Here is a 22,824-nt window from a genome sequence, read left to right as displayed (position 1 = left end):
AAAAAGGGGGCTTTAAAAAGCGCTTTTAAAGCAAGCCAATTCATGTTAAGGTAAGGGTTAGGTTTAGGGTTAGGTTAAGGGTTAGGTTTAGGGTTAGGTTAAGCATTAGGGTTAGGTTAAGGGTTAGCGTTAGGTTAAGGGTTAGGTTAAGGGTTAGGTTTCGGGGGGTTAGGTTTAGGTTTACGCGTTAATTTTAGCTTTACCGCTCACAGCATGCTTTTTTCATCGCGCTGTGATGTCAGGTACGCGGTTTCGTCGAGCGCGCTTTAGTCGACCGCGGTTTTGTGGTGGAACCGCTATCTATATCTTAACCTCTCTTTTTAACTCTGCCCACTTCACAATGCAGGCTCTCTTGAGGCAAATCACTGGACTAGAAGCCCTGAACTCACACATTTAGCAAGATGTTTTCCATCGGTCTGAAGTCAGCCAAAGAACCTACCGATAAGAAGTACATTCAGGAAAGGCTGCATACAGAGAACTGCCGGAGCTACTACAATATTTTACTCTTTATTCTTAAAATATGTTCCAAGCATGCAGTTTACTATTGATGTCAGGCATGGCAAACCTTTGGGGCTCAGTGGATCAAATATTCGGAAAATGCCTAATGATTCTGCTGGTGTGTAAAACCTCTCCCCCCCCCCCCCGAATAAAAGAGTAACAATTCTTTAGCAAGAAACAGTATTGCAAGAGATAGTGGGAAAACCATGTTTAACTGGCTTCAATGTGCATTAAAAAAAAAAAAGACAGTTGATTATTTTGGGGGAAATTACCCGATCTTGAAAAGTTGTCACTTAAAAAAATCAGAATGGCTGTAGAACAAGAAAATGGAAATAATTGTGAATATTCTCCATTAGACTTCTACAAAAGTAAGCGAGCCTCAACAGTGCGAGGCTTGGTGGAACCTGGTGACCATTTTCAGACGAACCTGCTGACTGGTGTCCTTCACCCAGTTACTTTCCTCCATTCCATTCATTGCTGGGGGGGCGCATCAGTTATCTGGCCACTATATCTAAATCAACAGTCTTCCCAGCTGCTGCCAAAAAGTCTAGGATTCCTGGGCCTCTGTTTTGCTGGAGGGGAGATCTTGCACTGGCATAATCACCACCAATCCACCATGGACAACATTAGGGGCCTGGATGTATCTACTATGTTCTCTTTTTCAATGTTTCTATGTGACTCTAGTGGTAAAAGCCAAAAAACCACAAAGATGGAATTCCTAGAATGTTCATGTTGACTCTAACACTAGGCTATGGAAGGTAGACATATTAGTTAACCTTCAGGTCAGCTGCGTGGACAATACAGTTTAAACATTGTGTGTTCTGTACACTCAAGCACAGGCTACTTGATTTCCAGAAAACTCGAGCTGCTTGATTTAAAAATAAACTTTCTTAGGGCTAATGGGTAGGCGCCAATCATACCAGTTTTTCTGTTCACACAACTCACTACCTCTCATGACTCAGTTATGCATGTTGGGAGAACCTGACTGTTATGCAGTCATCTGGCTGAATAAATAGACTTAAACAGAAATTAAAAATCAGGTGGAGGGGGACTTTCTTTTTCGACTGATGTTCCTGAAGCAGCATCTTGAAGTGGAAGCTATATTTCTATCTGTCAGTTTTTGATTTTGTCCAACTTGTGCACATTTTATACATCTCATTTTGAATCCTATTGAGCACAGAAGGCAAGTCTTAAATGCTGCTTCTGACTTACCGCTACCGGATTTAGGATATTTTTTTCTGAAGTGTCTCATTCATTTCAAGACAAGCTTCAATAAAATAGCCATGCTTGAATGGGAAACACAAAATTAATCTAAGGATTTCTCACAGTCCCAAATGAAGCTTTCTTAAAGAACAGCAATAATTATTACTTAGTTTCAGGTTATCCTGGAGTACAGAACAATTTATCTGGAAGATAGTGCCACCGCTTGTTCCTAGGAAAATTGAAGCCAGACAGCATGGCATCAAAGCTTTCACATGGAATGTCTACTGTTTACTAAGCTCCTTCAGGCCAATCCTAAAAGAGGCATTTTAAAACAACAGACGCCTCCAGTTCTTATAGAAGAGGGACACAAAATTTAAGTTCCAAATGCACACTGCTTCCCTCTGGCTCCATAAAAGCATTTGCAAGAGAGTTATTAGTAAATTCCTGGAAAATAATCACATAAAAATATCATGGAAATATTTCTCAGTGCTTACAGCAACACTGGCAATGATTTTTTCCCCCTGTGTGAATTTTTTCATGCTTAATAAAATCTGATCTGTTGCAAAATGTATTGTGACATGCAAAGCACATGCAGTTTTTCTTCCCAGAGTGAAACAGCTGGTGTTTAATTAGCTGTTTTTTTTTTTCTCAGGAAAGACATTGATATGACTTTTCTCCTGTATGGATTTGCTGATGCCTAGTTAGACGAGATTTTACCCGGAAGCTCTTCCCACAATCTTCACACTCAAATGGCTTTTCACCTGTGTGGATCCTGTAATGTCCTTGTAGATGGGATTTCATATTGAATTTTTGGCCACAATCAGGACAGCCATAAGGTTTCTCTCCAGTATGGAGACGTAAATGGACATTAAGATTAGACTGCTTATTAAAACGTTTCCCACATTCATTACATGGATATAGCTTTTCTCCTGTATGGATTTGCTGATGCCTAGTTAGACAAGATTTCACCCGGAAGCTCTTCCCACAATCTTCACACACAAACGGCTTCTCGCCTGTGTGGATCCTGTAATGTCCTTGTAGATGGGATTTCATGTTGAATTTTTCACCACAATCAGGACAGCCATAAGGTTTCTCTCCAGTATGGAGACGTAAATGGACATTAAGATTAGACTGCTTATTAAAACGCTTCCCACATTCAGTGCATGGATATGGCTTTTCTTCTGTGTGGATCCTCTGGTGTGTAGTAAGGTGTGAAGACTGATCAAAACTTTTCCCACACTCACGACAGACAAAATTCCTGTCTGACACTGTAATTCCTTTTGGGGGTTTCTTAGTTATAATTTTGATGAAATTTCCTGGTTCAGGAATTGCATATGTCACCTCTGGTAATATTGCCTGAGTATTGTCTTCTGATTTGCTCTCAGCTGGTTTGGACAGCTTGGGATCTCCTGTATGGGTTCGGCAGTGCTTATTTAGGGAAGCTTTAACAGGGAATCTCTTCCCACAGACTTCACACTGATAAGGCTTCTCCCCTGTGTGCTTCCTATAGTGTCCAAGTAAATGAGATTTAGTACAAAATCTTTTGCCACAATCTGGACAGCCGTAAGGTCTCTCTCCAGTATGGAGACGTAAATGGACAGTAAGGTTAGACTGCTTATTAAAACGTTTCCCGCATTCAATACATGGATATGACCTTTCTCCTTTATGAATCCTCAGGTGTTTACTAAGCTGTAAAGGCCGATCAAAACGTTTTCCGCATTCATAACAGACATAATTCCTGTTTGACACTGTTACCCCTATTGCGGAATTGGTACTGATGATTTTAACTATTTTTTCTGCCTCAGGAACTATGCACACCGGTTTTACTTCTGGTAATACTGTCTGAGTATTGCCTTCTGATTTAATCTCAGGTGGTATGGGCAGCTTGGGATCTCCTGAATGGATTCGTTGGTGCTTATTTAGAGACGATTTAACAGGGAATCTCTTCCCACAGTCTTCACAAACATAAGGTTTCTCCCCTGTGTGTATCCTGTAGTGTCCACGTAAATGATATTTGGCATTAAATCTTTTGCCACAATCAGGGCAGCTGTAAGGTTTCTCTCCTCGATGGAGACGTACATGGACATTAAGATTGGACTGTTTGTTAAAACGCTTCCCACATTCGGTACACGGATATGGCTTCTCTCCTGTGTGGATCCTCTGGTGGTTAATAACTTGTGATGGCTGATCAAACCTTTTCCCACACTCATAACATCCATATTTTTTCCTTGTTGCCATTGTGGCTAATTGGGAGCTACTTCTAGGCATTTTCTTGCTAGCCTTAGAAGCTTGTGATAATTCCAGTGATAACTCCTGCCGCCTTCTGGATTTGATCCCCATTTTTTCAGAATGTTTGGGATCAAAGGAAACATCCAACCGCAGAGGTTTGTGAAATTGCTCTGCTCCAGGCTTCTGTTGATGAGGACTTTTTCTTGTAGTGACATTTTCTGCAAGAACAACAAAGATATCCTGTATTGAAGACAGAGGCAAAAGAAGCAACATGATAGCAGGCAGCAAAGCAAGAAAAAGGGGGAAAAATACAGTCTCAGTTTCAATAGAAAAGTTGTTGGTAGGAGGCAGGGGTGTGTTCTGGCCAGCTTTTAAATTGTTCTGTGCATGCACAGAATTCAAAAACAAAATGGCGGTGACGGCAACCAGGTAACCGGTTCAGGGGTGTGGTAGGCCTGGGTTGCTGCCAGTTCCAGTGACCCAGGCCGCTATACCACTACCAGTTGGGCTGAACCGGTAGGAACCCACCTCTGGTCGGACAGGTCGTGACAAAGGTAGAAATATAGATGGCCAATAACCATCCACTGAGTCTTGCTAAGGTTGAGCTTAAAAATTGTTTCTCCCCCACAAAGGCCTGCTTAACTTGTGACTTCCGGTTTGTTTATAGGTCCATTTTTCGCCCTCAGGGGCCTTCAGGAGGCTTTTTCTTGGAAGGGTTAGGGTTGGGGTTAGGGTTATTTAGGTCAAAAAGAGTTGACCTAATACCTCACCAGGAGAAAAATGCCTCACATTACTCCTTTCTTCGGACTGCAGAATCCTTCCCTCTGCTCCATTCTGAAAGATCATGTCAAATTCCCTGTTATGGAGACTGTCATATGGATATTGGGGTGACAATTTTAAATTAAGGAAGGAAGCAAAGCAGAGGAAATACTGGAAACACTGCAGGAAAATAGATTTCTTCTGTAAGTCTAAAAGCATCAAGATCTGAAGATGTACCTTATGTGATGGCCACTCAGAAGAGACTACCTTATTGGGTGGAGTTTAGACTTACTGGGACTTAGAGTTACTGAAGCCATAGTGGGCCAATTAAAACAGGCTTTGCTAGGAAACTGATGAATTGGAATGGCTGTTACTGGATGTCCCCCTGATTCTGCCGTAGGTGTCCATTAGGAGTTACAACTATGTTAAGGGAAGAAAAGGAATAGGTCATCCCACACATGAGCTAAAACCTATGTATTTGGAGATATTCTGATCAATTAGATGTATCTTCCAACTGCCCGAGGTCTGGGCAGTAGACAGATTAAAAATGTTTGAATTTTAAAAAGTAAATTATATAACCCAATAAAATGTAACGAAAGGATTCTTTTATCAAACAAAAGAAAGACCTTCTTACCAACCACAGTTATGCCCTCACAATTTACAATCCGTTGATCAATAGTGTTTTTTCCTTTCAATGTCTGGAGATCAGCCATCCGGGATACTTCTCCCCAGTCAAGCTGGAGACATGGATCTGGTTTGGAAATTAAGAGCTCTAGAGCAAGAGAAAGAAACACAATAAAAGAGAAGAGAATTACTGATTCTTTTATAGCCATCTAACACAATAAAATATCCTGGGCCAGGATGGTTATTTAATTAGCTTAGAATTTCAGTATAGGTAAAAACCTTACTAAATGCCCAGTTCAGCCACTATTCAAAGTGACAATGTCATTGAAAAAAATAATTTAATGATCAGTCCTCATATTTATGACTGTTGCAGTGTCACCCCCGTAACCATTCAGGAACTTTGCAAGTGGACAATTTTTATAATCATTGCAGTATCCCACAGTCATGTGATCACTATTTGTGCACCTCAAAACCAGGTTCCACAAACAGAGTCAATGGAAAAACTGGCCACATGATGTTGCTTTTCAATTTATGGTTACTTGCTTAATGACTGAATGAGAATTGAAGTCCTAAATTCATCCTGGTCATGTGTTAGGCTTAGTGACTATGCTGCTGAGTGACAGACTTCCCAATTATTGTTACTAAGCAAGAACTAATTATAGCAGAGAAGATGTTTAGCTCAAGGCTGAACTGTTTGTTTCTTGGACTTCTCTTAATTTGGTTTTTTTTTCTGTACACATTTTATTTACCAGGTAAAGTATCATCATCAGTGCATGAGTGTGTGGAGTATGCTGGTTGCTTATAGCTGCTTGATTGGGGTTCAGTTGCTTTCTTGATTGTGTCTCGATCAGAGTATTTTTTTTCTTTTTTAATTGTTTCTCTGCTGCTTCTTCCTGCAGTATGCAACAATGATAGCAAGCCTGTTGGTTGTCTCAGGGATATTTGTAGAAAAACAACCAAGCTCAGACAACACCAAGAACTGAACACCTTAGAATTGTCTACTAGTGTAGTGTAGTAAAAGTAATGGATTAGACTTGAGGAGAACCAAGTTAAAATCTACCTATGCCATGGAAACTCCCAGTGAACTAGCATCCATCCTTCTTTCTGAGCTCAACCTACCATACAGGGTTGTTGAAAAAACAAAGACTTCCATTTTTCCCTGTTTCACACAAAAAGTCAGTAAAGGGATTTCCAATCATTATTAAACTTAGACAATAGGTGTTTTCTGACCAAAGCTGTCATCATCTTTACCATCCATAGTGGGTAAGTCAAATCTTTCACTCTTTGCCCATATAATATTTATTTATTTATAAAATTTAATAATCTCATATAAAACAATGTTTCACAGCATTATGGATTTCAACTGCTTGCCTCCTTGGCCAATGCAGGATTAGGAATGGCAAGTCCTAATTTTCAGAAGGACGAGGAATGGGAAACCTTACCTAAGGAGGTCACATTCTCAGAATTCTCTTGCATGACCGTGTAATACAAGATTCTTTGTTCGTCATCCAGAAGGTCCCACTCCTCTGGGGTGAAGTATACGGCCACTTCCTCAAATGACACAGGGCACTAGAAGAGGAAGACAATTGAACAAAGCAATGCATTTGATCTATTATTCTGATGACTGCTATGTCATTTAGCAAAAATATTCAGTTTTAATGCCTGCTTTATATCTTGAATTTGTAATTCCTGATTCAAGCTTATATAAAGTTTATCTTAAGCTCCCAGGTGTTGAAAAGGACCTGCCTAACTCACATTAAGGCAAGAGGGGGGAGATTAGAGGTTTAACTGCACTCCTACATTTGAAACCCAAGTCAGTGTTTGGACTTTGGGTTGTGATTGTATTTCAGCAAGCTATAGAAATCCAACCACTGCCTTATTAGCTCAAACCAGATAATTGGGTTAACTAAAAAAAAATGGCTTAATAATATTCCTGGGATTCTAAGCCAGGATTTGTCATTACAACTTGTATGAGCTACTGGGATAATATCTTTATGTTAAACCTGTAGCTCTCCAAGTCATAACAGGCTTTGCTAGAAAGTTGGGAACTATCTCAAGGGAGATGAAGTTTTTAACCTTCCCTCTTTCTACTGCCCACTCCATTTATAACCAATTGCAGGACAAATTCAGGTGGCCTCAGAATCCAGCCTACCAGAGATCCCTTCTTGCTTGGCCATTGCTTGTGGTCAGAGGAACAACAACATTCCTAGCATTAGGCTATGTATCAAGGTTTCCCTTTCTTATTCGCAAGGATACCTGTTGCTCCAGGTAAGCTTCAGCCAGCTGAGCTGCCTCCTGGCTGGTACTTGGCTTCCTGGCTCTCACCCAAGCCTGCATTCCCAAAGGAAGCACATGCAGAAACTGCTCCAAGATGACCACGTCCACAATCTGTCCTTTGGTGAGGTCCTGTGGTCTCAGCCATCTCTGAGCGGCCTCCCGCAGCTGGAACAGAATCTGCCAGGGACGTTCCCCCAAAGGAAGCGCATTGGAATGAAACATCTGTCTGCTGTACTCCTTGATGCCCAGGAGCAGAGTAGTCACTTCTACTGAAGCTTTCATGGAGGCTGACCATATGCATCTTCTTCTAGAGAAGGCACTGGGCTGATCCACTGGGGCCAAACCAACTGGTTCCTCTGCTGGGACTCGGGAAAGGCGAAACGTATGGGGGTCCATCTCAAAGGAAAGTTTGCAACTAGTTTTAGGAGAAAAGCAACATATATCTCACTTATTGGGCAGCGAACCATACTGAAAACAAAAATAGCAAAGGGAATGAAAAAACTGCATCCAAGAACAGCAAAAGCAAGGCACAAGGCATGTAAAATACTTCGTAAGTGACAAAATGGGGTGAGTAGGAGAAACACAGGCACATACTTACTGCTTTGGGTATTCTGTCCTTCTCCACAGATAAATATGTCAGAGTTTTGGCAGCGTGACTATTATTATGAGATAAACCCAGGAGCAAAACACAGCACACAGAGCCTTTATTAACAGTGGTTTATATATAAATATATACAAACATATAAGTGGTAGCTAAAATCCCTTACCATTCAGCTCGGACACAAGGACAGAAATGAAATACAAGGACAGAAATGAAATATACGATGCGAGGGAGAAACACCCTCTAATGACTACCTATATATATATATAGACACCTACCATGCAATTAGTCCTCCTCCTTGCATCAGCCATTGCAGTCTACAACTTTATATCAGCTGGCAGCTATTAAATCCTCAGTACCTGACAAAATATCACCCCATTGGGCTTTTAATTGTACTAAGATGGTTTCCCTGCAAATAATAGGATCCCATTGATTGCCATCTAATGCTGTTTGGAATTCATCTGCTTTTAAGATTTTCTCTGCGTAGAGAAGAGACCGAGTTTGCATCGCAGATCTCCCCCCCCCCCCCCGCACCAAAATACTGAGAAATAAATCTTCCCAGGTTGGAGAAAAAAACTAGTCAGCAAAGCCAGAGCTAAAAAGAGACTCTCTGCTGCTGTGAACGACTACACAACATTGGAACTGCAGGGATGGGCAGATGCACAAAGATGTGGATGGGTGGAGGGAACGAAGGGGACCCACCTGCTTTCTACCTGCCCAGGTTCAGCCCTGTGTCAAGAAGCCTTTTTAGCCGAATATTCGGCTGCTGGAGAAGGACAATAATTCTTACTTTAGGATTCAGCCAAAAAGGAGAAAGAGAGATATTTTTTTCTCTGCTAGACCTTCGTGCATTTAAATAGGACGGCCCTGTAGCGAAACGATCGCAGCAACTTCCCGATAACCCGGAAAACAAAACAGCGCTCCGTCCTCAGCGAAGAGGAAAGAAAGCTAGCTGGGATTTCGGGTCTAGCAGAGAAAAACCCCAGGGCCCTCTCGTGGGCAGAGGAAAGAAACGCTTCCTAGTTTTGCCTCTGCTGAGTTTACAGTAAGATGCCACCGGTCATTCTTCAGCGAGCAGAGAGGTTTTATTGGCTTGGCCCAGAGTAGCGTTTCTCAACCTTGGCAACTTTAAAAATTCCGTGAATCGAAGTCCCCGCATTTGAGAGTTTTGCTAAGATTGAGAAACACTGGCACGGAAGTCCCAAAGGTGCTTTCTCAGGAGGCAACTGGACTTTCTTGTGTTTTCTTTGAAGACGTTTTGCTTCTCCTCCAAGAAGCTTCTTCAGCTCCGATAGTGGATAGTGGGCTCCGTTCCTTCCATTCCCCGCTGTCCTGTCGGAGATGAAGAAGCTTCGAAACGTCTTCAAAGAAAACACACGAAAGTCCAGTTGCCTCCTGAGAAAGCGCCTTTGGGACCACCATTACCTTGATGACTGGGAATCTCTACAGACTGGCATGGAAGCATCAGTGTGTGTGTGTGTCAAACGAAGGCAGATGAACAGCAATGATCCCATCCCCATCCAAGCTTCGCCCCGTCTCCTTCTGTCCTTTTATTGGGAGCCACACGTGTACCTAAAAGAGCGATGCTGCTTTGGTCATTCGGATGAATGCATCAAATCCTGCAGAAATTCCTGGTTTAGATCACCCTATATTTCAGGGAGAAAATCTCCATCCCTCAAATTGTTTCCTTCGAGGTATGGAATAAAGAAGAGATCACGTGGCAGCTGCTTTCCATCTCTATTGTTATGCCATGGTTTACAGAATAGGCTGAAGCTGGAATAACCCAAGGCTCCTTTTTTGGGAACTGTTCCCGCTAATTATTCACAGTATGGTTTCTGGTGTTTTAATGAATGTTAATTGTTCTGGTCTTTTAATGAATGTTAATTGTTCTGTGTTTTTTGTTTGCCTTTATTCTGTTTTTCCAGTTAACAGTTTGGGTGTAATTAACAACATTGCATTAATATCCCAGGGCTAAATCTGTTGGAAAAGTTTTAATTTATTGTTCTTTGCTTTTTTTTTTAAATGAGCATTCTAGCGTTTAGCACAGTCTCCTAGACAAAAAACGAATTCTAACCAATTAGCAAGGCATCTAAAAAACAAACATGGTAACAAATTGGGACATCCATATAACACAACTGTTACAGGTATACAGCTTGTCCTTTGTTAACAATGACAATCGAGATGAGAATTTCCACAGATAAGCAATGCAGTTGTAAAACATAGCATCACATATCCACATTGCTTAGTGATGGAAATCCTGGCAGTCCTCTTTGCCATCACTAACCAAATGTCATTAGGGGAGATCCATCCACTGTGTGTTCTGGCTCATTGCACAACCTCACTGCTCCAGCTACTAAATTTAAACATCTTAACACTCAGCCCCAGCACTGCCATAATTCGAGAGGAGGCAGTCCTTAACCTTAGTGAGGCTTGAGGCTGGAAAGGACCAAACCGAGTCTCAAGCCTCACTAAGGTTAAGGGCACTGTCTCCTCTCGAACGATGGTAGTGCTAGGGCTGAGTGTTAAGACTTTTAAATTTAGCAGTGAGGTTGTGCAAAGGACCAGAACACAGTTATAAGTGATTGGTCGAAGAGTGCTGCCGGTTGCTCCGGTATGAGGCAATCTGCACTGTGATTGGTTGCTATAGGTGTGGAGTGTTTCCCTTTTTCCCGCCTCCCCCACCCCCTGTGTGCTCTGTGATTTATGATGCTCCTGTTTGCCTGACTATCTTTGGTGTATATAGATGTAAAATATATTTATATAAAACTACAAGTTCATGTCAGTGTCTCTGACTTCATTTGGACACCGGCTGCGCAATTCCCTGTCATAGAGGCCTAGGACTTTAAATAATCTCAGCTGTCCCCAGACCTTTCTCAGCCTCAGCGTCACAGGTGCTACCACTGCCCCCAAGGAATGCCACCTGGAGTCCATGTTGCAGCCACATACCCCACTGTAGAATCTCAGCTGACATACCTTTGTGCCAGACCTGCCACATGCAGCTGACCTTCTTCCTACATGAGGCACCTGCTGCCGGAAGATCTTTTTCCTGAGGCTGCACATGCTGTTTTCCAAATGAAAACAGGTTCTCTAGTTTTTTGGAGAATGGTGCATGGGGTTTCAGGAGCAAGGCCAGTCATGACAACAGCTGCCTTGCATATTACTAGGCTGGTTGCACTTCAGCAACAGCAGTAGGAAGAAGCCATCAAAAGGATAGAAATAATGGTGGGAGGGAATAGGTAGGTGGTGGTGGGGAAATTGAAGTGCTACTACAGTCCTAAATGCAAGTGCCTACATTTTCATCATGTGACCATGGGGTTGTTATAGAAGACGTAACTTTGGGGACTGGGTCCAAGTAGCATTTGTTCAATGGCGCTGTAACTTTGAATGTGGTCACTGAATGGAAGATGGTTAAATGAGAACCATTTGTATGGCAAAAATATATCTTCTTTCAGGACAAGAGGTAACTTAATGGGTCTTCATTCCACCTCAGAGACCCACAGTATTGCAGAGGATAAGTGGGAAACCCAGATTTAACTGTCTTTGTTATGCATTAAAAAGGGCAGTTGATTATTCTTGGGCAAGTTGCTTCTTACAAGTTTACCCGATCTTGAAATGTTGGCATTAAAAAAAACCAGAATAAGAAAGCAGAGTTACACTGATAAATGCTGTAGAACAAGAAAATAGAAATAATTGAGAATGCTCACTGGATTACTGCAAGCATGCCTCCAACTGCCCAAGGTTTGATAGGACCTGGGCTCCACTTTCATACAACTCTGCTGATTGGGGCTGCACCAACCGTCTAACAGTTCCACCAATAGTCCAATGGTGGTATTCAATTTTTTCCCCCTACCGGTTCTGTGGCTGTGGCTTGGTGGGTGGAGTGTCATGTGACTGAGTGGGCATGGTCACACGCCCAGTCACATGACCCTCCCCATCAAGCCACGCCCACAGAACACGGTAACAAAAAAAATTGAATTTCTACCTATTTTCTGCCCAGGCCTGGCCTAATCTGTCAAAGGCCTCCTCTTGCATGCTGCCCACTCTCCCTTCGTCAATCCGGTTTCCACTCCTTCAGAGGCTCCGGCCCTAGCCCTGCTTCCTCCCCCATGACCACCTTTTTCTTTGGGCATACCTTCCTCCTGCAGTGGCTGGTCCGGACTCCGGAAGGCAAGTTCTCTTTTTTGGTGCAACTCCCAGCCGCCACCCCTTTGCCAGCCATTTCCCAGCAGTGGCAGCTGGCTAGAGGCTGCTGAAAACTATCGGAGGTCTTGAATGCACTGAAAAAGCTGTTGCCGTCGCTTCTTTGTTATTCGCACCAGCTGTGCACATGCATCTTGTTGCCTGCTGTGCCGCTCCGCTCGGACTTGCCTGGGCAAGTCCCTCCAGCGCAGCAGGCAATGGGATGCACATACACGGCTGGCACAAAGAACAGGGTGGCGACGGCAGCCTCTTAAGGGCTAATTAATGGGGTCAATCAACTTATTTTTTTCTGTCCACTTAACACATAACTCTTCATGACTCAGTTAACTATGGTATGTTGTGCAAACCAGGCTGTTACAGTCATTAGGTCCATAATTGGAATGGAACAGAAATGAAAGGAAGGAGGGAAAGTACTTTCTTCTTTCGAATGATATTTCTGAAGAAAGCAGTATCATGAAATGGAAGGTCCATATCGTATATGCTAATGTTCTGATTTTTCCAACCTGTGCACATTTCACCAACCCCTTTTGAGTCCCACTGGCTTTGAAAGGCAAGTCTTAAGTGCTTCTGCCTTACAGTTACCAGATTGAGGACATATTTTTCTGAAGCACCTCATGTCATTTCCAGACAAGCTTCAGTGAAATAGCCATGCATGAGTGGGAAACAAAATATGTAATTAACCTAAAGGTTTTCTAATAGTCCGAACTGATGTTTTCTTAGAGAACATTAATAACTCTGGCTAAGTTTCAGGTTACAATGAGGTGCAGAACTACCTAACTGGAAGGTAATACCATGTTCCTAGGAAAATCGGAGCAAGCAGTACGGCATAAACCTCTTCATATGGAATATCGACTGTTTTCTAATTTCCTTTGGGCCACCTTGAAAGAAGGTATTTTAAATAACAGGTGACTTCAGGACAGTAGAAGTTGGGTCATTTCCATGGTCTCAGGGCAAAATATTTTAAGTTCCAAATGCACACTGCTTCTCTCTGATCCCATAAAAGCATTTGCAAGAATTGAGTTTATTAGGGAATTCACTGAAAAATAACCATAATTAAATATATGATGTATAGTGTCTGTGTGTGTTCTGCTGTGAATTATTCCTGAAATTATCTCACAGATGGCCCCCCATAATATCTGTCTTTTGTATGGATTTACTAGCCAAAAGGAACATAGGCAAGGATTTTCTCCTGTTTGAATTCTTTCATGCTTAATAAGATTTTATCTGTTGCAAAATTTATTTTCCCAAGTTCAGAGCATAGGCGATTTTTCTCCCCAGAGTGAGTGACCTGTGTTTAATTAGATTTTCTTCTCAGGAGAGACATTTATATGGCTTTTCTCCTGTATGGATTTGCTGGTGCTTATTTAGACAAGATTTCACCCGGAACCTCTTCCCGCAGTCTTCACACTCAAATGGCTTCTCACCTGTGTGGATCCTGTAGTGTCCATGTAGATGGGATTTGATGTTGAATCTTTTGCCGCATTCAGGACAGCCATAAGGTTTCTCCCCAGTGTGGAGACGCAAATGGACATTCAGGTTAGACTGCTGATGAAAACGTTTCCCGCACTGAATGCACGGATATGGTTTTTCCCCGGTGTGGATCCTCTGGTGTGTAATGAGATGTGAAGGCCGATCGAATCCTTTCCCACACTCGGAACAGGAAAAATTCTTGTTTGACACCGTGATTTCTATAGGGGGCTTCCTACTCATAATTTTAATTATTTTTTCTGATTTGAGAGCTGCATAAACCCGTGTCACTTCTGGCAATATTGCCCGGGGACCCTCTGATTTGATCTCAGGTGGTTTGGAGAGCTTGGCCGCTCCTGTATGGGTTCGCTGGTGCTTATTTAAGGAAGATTTCACACGGAAGCTCTTCCCACAGTCTTCACATTCGTAAGGCTTCTCCCCTGTGTGTATCCTATAGTGTCCATGTAAATGTGATTTGATACTAAACCTTTTGCCGCAATCAGGGCAGCCATATGGTTTCTCTCCAGTATGGACTCTTAGATGGACATTTAGATTGGACTGCTGGTCAAAGCATTTCCCACATTCTGTACAAGGATATGGCTTTTCTCCTGTGTGGATACGCTGATGTTTAATTAAGTTGGAACGGCGATCAAAACTTCTCCCACATTCAGAACAGGGGTAGTTTCTTTTGGTTACAGTAGAACCTACTGGGGAGCTACTGCTGTGCATTTTCTTGTCAGCGTTAGAAGCTTGTATGAGCTCCAGGAATAACCCTTGTTGTCCTCTAGATTTGACTTCCAGTGGTTCAGAAATTTTGGGATCAAAGAACATATCCCACTGCGTTGGCTCCTGAAGTCGGTCTGCTCCAAACTCTTCCTGATAAAATTTTGATCTGGTAGGCAGGCGGCTTTCTGCAAAAACAATGAAGATATGAACAAAGTTTTGAAGACAGAGGCAAAAGAAGTAAATAAGGGGGTAGTGAGCAAAGCAAGAAAAGGTCAAAAATATAGTCTTGGTTTCAATAGGAAGATTTTGGTACTTAATCTGCGATGCAAAATTATGCTTGCCAGCAACATAAGGACAAAAAATGACATTGGCACGGGTAATTTTTCTGGTAACCATTTAAAAAAGAGCAAGGTCTGCAGGAGCTGCCAACTGTAGGGTTTTTACAGTGAATCATCTGGATGGTCCTTAGAACTGAGGTTACATGTGTAAGTAAAAACTGCAGAAAATATTTGCCTGTCAGCTATTCTTTGCTTGCAGTGTTCCCAGGCATGTTCGAGGACACGGGATGATGAAACAAAGTAATAACCTGCAACATTTTATTCACTTATTTGATAACACTTGATTTACTCAGCTATTACAACATGAAAGTTCTCACGAACACCAATGATGTAAGGACTAACCAATTATTGTGCCTTGGAGACTTGTTAGTCAATAATGATATAACACGTAAAGTAGGTAGCGCTCAAAGAAGCTGAAAACACTATAAGAATGATGTTTCATGATTAATAATTTTGCTGTTGATTCTCATGTCAATTCTGGTTGCTCAATAAACTTCTGTTGGTTCAGCTATCTGTGGATTGGATTATTCTTTCATCTTCAGTCTCGGGACCCTAAATGCTACAGCCAACCTATGAAAGGAAATAACTTTTGCTAACTTGACTTTCTATAGTTTCAAAATACCTAAGAGACAAGAATGGTAAAGGATGGTAAGAACCAAGGTGGCGCAGTGGTTAAATGCAGCACTGCAGGCTACTGCTAGATCAGCAGTTCAGCGGTTCAAATCTCACCGGCTCAGGGTTGACTCAGCCTTCCATCCTTCCGAGGTGGGTAAAATGAGGACCCAGATTGTTGGGGGCAATATGCTGACTCTCTGTAAACCGCTTAGAGAGGCCTGTAAGGCCTATGAAGCGGTATATAAGTCTACTGCTATTGCTATTGCTATATGGTCAATAATGGTTCAAAGTATCTCCCAGGAAGTTCTTAAGGGCGTGTCCATTCATTTTTGAGAGGACTTGTAATGACAAAAGCGAAACTATGGGTGGTTGAAAAACTGACAGCTACTCAGTTTGGCTAAGGCTGAGCTTAAAACAGTTTCTCCCCATTGAAGCTTGGTTAGCATGATCAGTGCTTCTTCAAGAGCAACCGCAACTTTATCAAAAAAGGGAGGTTGGAGATTGGATGGAAATGATCCACAATAGTTTAGTCCAGAGATGACATCCTTAGAGTGGCATGTACTACCTCCTCCCTAAAGTAAGGCAAAGCACTTCATGGACGTAAAATGTATATCACCTCCCAGGTGGCAGAGGTGGGTTGCTGCCGGTTCAGCCTGGTTTGGCCGAACCGGTAGTGGAATTCATGCCTCAGTCGCAGGACCAGCAGCGACCCAACCTTGCCACGCCCCCGAACTGGTTATCTCGCCGCCGCTGGGTGGCCGCCATTTTGGTTTTTAATGACTGCGCATGCGTAGTTCACTGTAAATTGTTCTGTGCATGTGCTGGGTAGCGAACCAGTAGTAAAACTGGCAGCAATCCACCCCTGCCAAGTGGCTTTAATCAGTGAAGTGGGACAAGGATCTGATAAGCAGGTCCCAACAACTATGTAACAGAGAAACATTCCTTTCAGGAATTTTGATAATAGCAATAGCACTTAGACTTATATACTGCTTCACAGAGCTTTATAGCCCGCTCTAAGCAGTTTACAGAGTCGGCCTATTGCCCCCAACAATCTGGGGCCTCATTTTATTGAACTCAAAAGGATGGAAGGCTGAGTCAACCTTGAGCCATTGAGAATTGATTTGCCAAACTGCTGGCAGTCGGCAATTAGCAGAGGTATCCTGTAGTATTGCATTCCAACCATTGCCCCACCACGGATAAATGGCCTGTTTCCAGAAGGTTTATGTTTTGCTCATTCATAATGTAGAAGGAAGCTGGACCATCTTTCCACTTCTTTCCTGGAACTGTGTTTTCCTACCTGCACCTCCACAGGTTTGTTTTAAAAAACAAGTGTTGCTCTAATCTCTCACCTGGAGAAGAATGCCTCAGATTACTCTTTTCCTCAGACTTCTGAATTGTTCTATCGCCTCTCATGTGGAAGGCCACGTCAGATTTACCATTATGGAAAGTCTCATATGGATATTGGGTTGGCAATTCTGAATTAAGGAAAAAAGTGAAACCAGAGAAAACATCAAAACTAATGTAGGAAATATAAAAGTTTTTAAACTGTCTCAAAGCCATCAAGATCTTAAGCTTAACCACTCAGGTGGTTTTTGGCAGGCTATAATTCAACATACGGTATAACTATGCTAGAGCTAGCTAGGGTTGATTTAGGGACAACACCCAAGCCCTCCTTGGTGGTTGTGCTGTCCATCATACTCTCAATGGGTGTCTCCACTTAAGATATTGTCCCACTGATTACCAGGTACACCTCAATAACATTTTTGGTGAGGGATCCAAATGTATGGAACTGTCTGTGGCTTTGCAGACACAATGAAACAACACTATTAGATGTGGCTTAGACTTGGTGGAATTTACAGCTACTGCAGTGGCAGTGGGCCAATTAAAACAGGCTTTGATGGCAGGAGGGCTGATGAATTGGAATGGTTCTTACTGAATGTCCCCCGTTCTGCTGAGGGCATCCACTGGAGTGGCTGAGTGGTTAACATGTGCCCTCAGAAACACATCTCTGATATCCTACAGCAAAGCCAGCTGCTTTTCAGGGGGAGGTAATGAAATTGGCAGGGCAACAGTTACAACTATTTTAAGGAAAGAAAAGGAAATATGTCATCCTGCACATCAGCTAAAACCTATGTACTAAAACTGTGATGACGAACCTATGGCACGCGTGTCAGAGGTGGCACACAGAGCCCTCTCTATGGGTATGCGTGCCGTTGCCAGCTGCTCTCCTGGTTTCTGGCCAGCTGATCTTCATGGGTGCCAGCATTCCAGAAAATGGCCTGAAAAACAGCCAAAAAACAGGCTGCTTTTGGGCCATTTTCAAGGCCATTTTTTCAGGTCATTTTTCAGGCCAAAAATGGCCCAAAAAACGGTGTAGAAACAGCCTGGAAAATAGCTTGAAAACAGCCAAAATGGCCAAAAAACAGGCATGCGCGTACCGGCCAGCTGGTCTTTGGGTTTCCGGTGTTCTCACCTGTGCAAAGACCAGCTGGCCAGCGTGCATGTGCGTGTTGCAAACCCAAAGACTGTTTGGCACGCGCAAGCACATGAATGCACACACATTCCAGTTTGGGCACACGGTTGCCACCACTGTACTAAAGGAATACAATCTAACATTGTAGAGATTTTGATTAATTGGATGTTGTATATTCCAACTGCCTGGGGTCTGGGTGGCAGATAGGAGATTCAAAAATTCTTCAATTTAAAAAATAAACATATTATGTAACCCAATAAAACATAAGAGTTCTTTTGTCAGAGGAAGAAAGACCTTCTTACCAACCACCATTATGTCCTCCCAATTCACAACTCCTTCAACAATAGGGTCTTTTCCTTTGAATATCTCGAGATCAGCCATTTGTAACCCTTCTTCCCACTCAGTCTGGAGACTTGGATCTGGTTTCGATATCAAAAGCTCTAGAGCAAGGAAAAGAGACACAACAAAAGAGAGGAAGATTATTGATTTTCTTTATAGCTATCTCACACAACGAAGGGTGTTATCGTAGGCAAGGCTGGGTAATTAGTTACCTCAGAATTTACCTCAGAATTCTAATGCAAAAAGACCTCACTTAACAATTGCCTATTTCAATGACCATTGTAACTTACAATGGCACTGGAAAAAAAACACTTCACAATGAGCGTTTGCATTTACAACCATCACAGTATTCCTGGGGTCATGTGACTAACATCTGGCACTTTGCAACATGCAGGGGTTCTGTTTTCTTGGATGTTTTTCTGCAAACATTTCATTTACCAGGCAAGATAACATCATCAGTGCATGAGAGCGAGAACTCTGCTGTTTGTTTATAGACAGTTGGTTGGAGTTCATTTTCTTTTTTTATTGTGCCTTGATCATGGTATTACTTCTTTCTTCATTGTTTCTCTGGTACCAGAGGTGGGTTGCAAATCCCAGCACTACTATAAATTTATTAAATACTAAATAATAATACTGGTTCACTTGTGCACGCACGTGTGCTTGTGTGACATTTCTGCGCATGCGCGAAAGTGTCTGCGTGGGTGGGTGGAATCACTACCGGTTTGCCTGAACCGGGCCGAACCAAGAACAACCCACCTCTGTCTGGTACCATTTCCTATGCTGCACAACAGTGATACCTGTTGATTGTCTCTGAGATGTTTGTGAGAGAAGAACCAATCTCAGAGAACATCAAGAACCAAATATCTTAGAATTGTCTACTGGTGTAGTATGGTTGAAGTAATGAACTAGATTTGGGAAGAATCAGATTAAAGTTCACCCCAAGCCATGGAAACTTCAGGAAACCTTGCATTTGTCCTTGTCTCTCAGTTGAACCTACCACACAGGATTATTTTTGTTGTAGAGACAAAACAGGTTCCCAAGTAACCTGTCTTTTGTTCCCCTGATAGAAATCTAAGAAACCACAAATTAAAAAATATCTTTACTTATACAACAGACATTTTCATTTCTGGAATATTTACGGTAATCCATTACAGGTAGTCCTTAACTGTCGCTGGCTCTTTAACAACAGTTTTGACAGACTTCAAGAAAGTTATGACACCCTTAAAGTTATAACTGCTGCAGATACACACACACACACACACACACAAATTGTATTTTGGCTGTTTGGCAATGGCTTGCATTTAAGACAGGTTGCAGTATCCAGTGGTTATGTGATTTCAATTTGCAAATTTTCTTTCTATTTTTCAGCAGAAAATGGAAAAAAACCCTCTCCACTGGAGATGCTGGATTCACTGACATCATTATTTGTTTAATGACCATACTATTTGCTTAAAGACTACATGATTTGCTTAATAACAAAAGTGACTTAATTTACAGAGTTCAACACTTGTAAGACAAAGTTTAATCATGCGGTGCCTTTATTTACAAGCGCAATGACTTAAAACCAAAATTCCAAGCATCCCAGTACTTATAAGTCAAGGTACTTTTATTTGTGCAATAGTGGGAAATTTTACTTGTGTTCCTGACATCCACCTCTTTCCACTCAACCTATGCTAATTTCAAGCCACTTTTGGTAGAGGTAGTCCTGACCATTACAGATTTCAACTCCTTGCCTCCTTGGCCAATGCTGGATTAGGAATGGCAAGTCCTAATTTTCAGAAGTACGATGAGTTCCATTTAGACTACGTAGCATGAGGTAGGAACAGCCCTTGGGGATATGGAGAGGGTTCAACAGAGCTTACCTAAAACCTTAAAAGTAAGAGAGATGACTTTACAAAAACATGCAATTTGCCTGTTACACCTAGGCAAAGAGGAGCTGATTCTTTGGTTGGGACTGACACCTTCAGAAAGGTTTCTATAGACTTACAGGAATGGGAACCCTACCTAAGGAGGTCACATTCTCAGAATTCTCTTGCATGACCGTGTAATACAAGATTCTTTGTTCGTCATCCAGAAGGCCCCACTCCTCTGGGGTGAAGTATATGGCCACTTCCTCAAATGCCACAGGGCACTAGAAAAGGAAGACAATTGATTAGATTAATACATTTGATCGGTCTACTTTTCCAATGGCTGCTAACAATTCCATTTAGCTGTAGCATCCCAGTCAGTGACTTATTAAATGAGCAGGTCATGGGTTGAGTCATAATATGGTTTGGCTAAAAGATTCGGCTAGATAAGATAACAAAAATGATTAGGGGACTGGAGGCTAAAAAATATGAAGAACAGTTGCAGGAACTGGGTATGTCCAGTTTAATGAAAAGAAGGACTAGGGGAGACATGATAGCAGTGTTCTAATATCTCAGGGGTTGCCACAAAGAAGAGGGGATCAAGCTATTCTCCAAAGCACCTGAAGGTACAACAAGAAGCAATGGGTGGAAACTAATCAAGGAGAGAAGCAACTTAGAACTGAGGAGAACTTTCCTGGCAGTTGGAACAATTAATCAGTGGAACAGCTTGCCTCCAGAAGTTGTAAATGCTCCAACACTGGAGGTTTTAAAGAGGAGAGTGGCAACCATTTGTCTGAAGTGGTGTAGGGTTCCCTGCCTAAGCAGGGGGTTGGACTAGAAGACCTCCAAGGTCCCTTCCAAATCTGTTATTCTAAGGAATGATTCTAAGGAAGGTCATGTGAACATGGGATACCAACCCAGAGTTTGTAATCAGCAGGGTGTGAACCAAGATATTGACTTATATTTTAAATCTGTAGCTCTCCAAGTAAGAACAGGCTTTCCTAGAAAGCTAGGGGTTGTTATCAAGGAAGATGAAGTTTTAAGCCTTCCCTCTTTCTACTGCCCACTCCATTTATAACCAGTTGTAGGACAAATTCAGGTGGCTTCAGAATCCAGCCTACTGGAGACTCCTTCTTGCTTGACCAGTGCTTGTGGTCAGAGGAACAACAACATTCCTAGCATTAGGCTATGAATCAAGGTTTCCCTTTCTTATTATCAAGGATACCTGTTGCTCCAGGTAAGCTTCAGCCAGCTGAGCTGCCACCTGGCTGGTACTTGGCTTCCTGGCTCTCACCCAAGCCTGCATTCTCAAAGGAAGCACATGTAGAAACTGCTCCAAGATGACCACGTCCACCACCTGTCCTTTGGTGCGGTCCTGTGGTCTCAGCCATCTCTGAGCGGCCTCTCCCAGGTGGAACAGAGTCTGCCAGGGACGTTCCCCCAAAGGAAGAGCATCCAAACGAAACCTCTGCCTGTTGTACTCCTCACTGTCTTTGAGCAGGGCATCCACGTCCATCTTGACCTCCCCAGGGATGCCAACCGGTTCCTCTTTCGCAAAGCGATGGGCTTCTGACTCCTTCATGGATGTTGACCAAGCAGATCTTCTACACCAGCCATTCATTAGATTCCCTGGAGCCCAAGAAATTGCTTCCTCTGCTGGGACTTGGGAAAGGCGAAACGTAAGGGGGTCCATCTCAAAGGAAAGTTTGCAACTAGTTTTAGGAGAAAAGCAAAATACATTTCACTTATTGGGCAGTGAACCATACTGAAAACAAAAATAGCAAAGGGAATGAAAAAATTGCATCCAAGAACAGCAAAAGCAAGGCACAAGGCATGTAAAATACTTCATAAGTGACAAAATGGGGTGAGTAGGAGAAACACAGGCACATACTTACTGCTTTGGGTTTTCTGCCCCTCTCCACAGAGAAATATCACCACATATATCACCACAAATATCACCACCAATAGTTCAACAGTTGAAATGTGTTTTAATATTAGTAGCTGAGGTTGGTAGTTAGGCTGTTGGTTTGCGTGCAGAGCTTGGCAAATTGGTCACAAACCTTTTGTCCCCATTCCATTTGAGGAGACATCATTAGTGCGTTTTGAATTGGTTTGACATTTCAAAACGCACTGAGGATGTCTCCTTGAATGGTAACGAAACGTTTTCAACCAAATTGCCAAGCTGGGAGCTCAAACCAATAGCCATACTTTGTAATTGACAATGTGTGGTGGTCAGAGAGAAACACAGACAGACAGACACACACTCCACACAGAAACATCACCACAATCTGCTTTTAATTCTACTAAGATGGTTTCCCTGTAAATAAAAGGACCCCGTTGACTGCCATTCAATCCTGCCTGGAGTTAATTCTGCTTTTCAGATTTTCTCTGCATAGAGAAGAGACCGATTTTGTATCGCAGAAATCCCACTCCCTATGTACTCCGAAATAAATCTTCATCCAGTTTTTCCCCCCTTTTCCATGATGGAGGGGGGTAAAAACTCTGTTGTGCTTGCCGATTCCTCCATCTCAGTCCTCTTCCGACTCTTCTTTTCTGACTGCCCTGCAACCCCGCCAATTTCTCCGCCGCTGAGAAAGACAAGGCGAGGCAATGGACGACTACACAAAA

At 42.5% G+C, this 22,824-nt stretch overlaps 2 protein-coding genes across 3 annotated transcripts; both read right to left on the bottom strand.

The window, feature by feature from the left end:
• Positions 1 to 301: 301 nt before the first annotated feature.
• Positions 302 to 8,873, bottom strand: LOC106546037 (uncharacterized). 2 transcript variants are annotated; one of them, XM_087708597.1, is made up of 6 exons: positions 8,470 to 8,873; positions 7,570 to 8,005; positions 6,756 to 6,882; positions 6,063 to 6,206; positions 5,324 to 5,461; positions 302 to 4,148 (listed from the first exon to the last, which is right to left on the bottom strand). In XM_087708597.1, exons 1-6 carry the CDS (start codon positions 8,493 to 8,495, stop codon positions 2,350 to 2,352), a joined length of 2,670 nt encoding a protein of 889 aa, XP_087564723.1. In that variant the 5' UTR covers positions 8,496 to 8,873; the 3' UTR covers positions 302 to 2,349. The 2 variants fall into 2 exon arrangements, with proteins under 2 accessions (XP_087564723.1, XP_087564724.1); XM_087708598.1 differs by lacking the exon at positions 6,063 to 6,206 and having other exon boundaries at positions 8,470 to 8,871.
• Positions 8,874 to 13,396: 4,523 nt separating this feature from the next.
• On the bottom strand, positions 13,397 to 21,904 carry LOC148047904 (zinc finger protein 287-like). The gene is made up of 5 exons (XM_087708657.1): positions 21,422 to 21,904; positions 20,354 to 20,480; positions 18,313 to 18,450; positions 16,887 to 17,012; positions 13,397 to 14,769 (listed from the first exon to the last, which is right to left on the bottom strand). The coding sequence occupies exons 1-5, from the start codon at positions 21,887 to 21,889 to the stop codon at positions 13,703 to 13,705; spliced, it is 1,926 nt and encodes a 641-aa protein (XP_087564783.1). The 5' UTR covers positions 21,890 to 21,904; the 3' UTR covers positions 13,397 to 13,702.
• Between the last annotated feature and the right edge of the window lie 920 nt (positions 21,905 to 22,824).

Source organism: Thamnophis sirtalis, unplaced genomic scaffold, assembly GCF_051295495.1.
Source record: "Thamnophis sirtalis isolate CommonGarterSnake01/CBP01778 unplaced genomic scaffold, rThaSir2_p1.2 scaffold_3, whole genome shotgun sequence".
Classification (NCBI taxonomy): Eukaryota; Metazoa; Chordata; class Lepidosauria; order Squamata; family Natricidae; genus Thamnophis; species Thamnophis sirtalis.
This window is presented reverse-complemented; position numbering and strand designations above follow the sequence as displayed.

Bases quoted from the DNA above. Each gene is read 5' to 3' on its own strand.
- LOC106546037 (XM_087708597.1), bottom strand. From the start codon at position 8,495: ATGCAAGGAGGAGGACTAATTGCATG. The intron at 6,207-6,755 runs GTAAGGTTTCCC...TGCATACTGCAG, and splicing joins TGAGAATGTGACCTCCTTAG to GAAGAAGCAGCAGAGAAACA. The intron at 4,149-5,323 runs GTAAGAAGGTCT...TTGTTCTTGCAG, and splicing joins TGAGGGCATAACTGTGGTTG to AAAATGTCACTACAAGAAAA.
- LOC148047904 (XM_087708657.1), bottom strand. From the start codon at position 21,889: ATGGACCCCCTTACGTTTCGCCTTTCCCAAGTCCCAGCAGAGGAAGCA. The intron at 20,481-21,421 runs GTATCCTTGATA...TTCCTTTTCTAG, and splicing joins AAGCTTACCTGGAGCAACAG to TGCCCTGTGGCATTTGAGGA. The intron at 14,770-16,886 runs GTGAGAGATTAG...TTGTTTTTGCAG, and splicing joins TCTGAGGCATTCTTCTCCAG to AAAGCCGCCTGCCTACCAGA.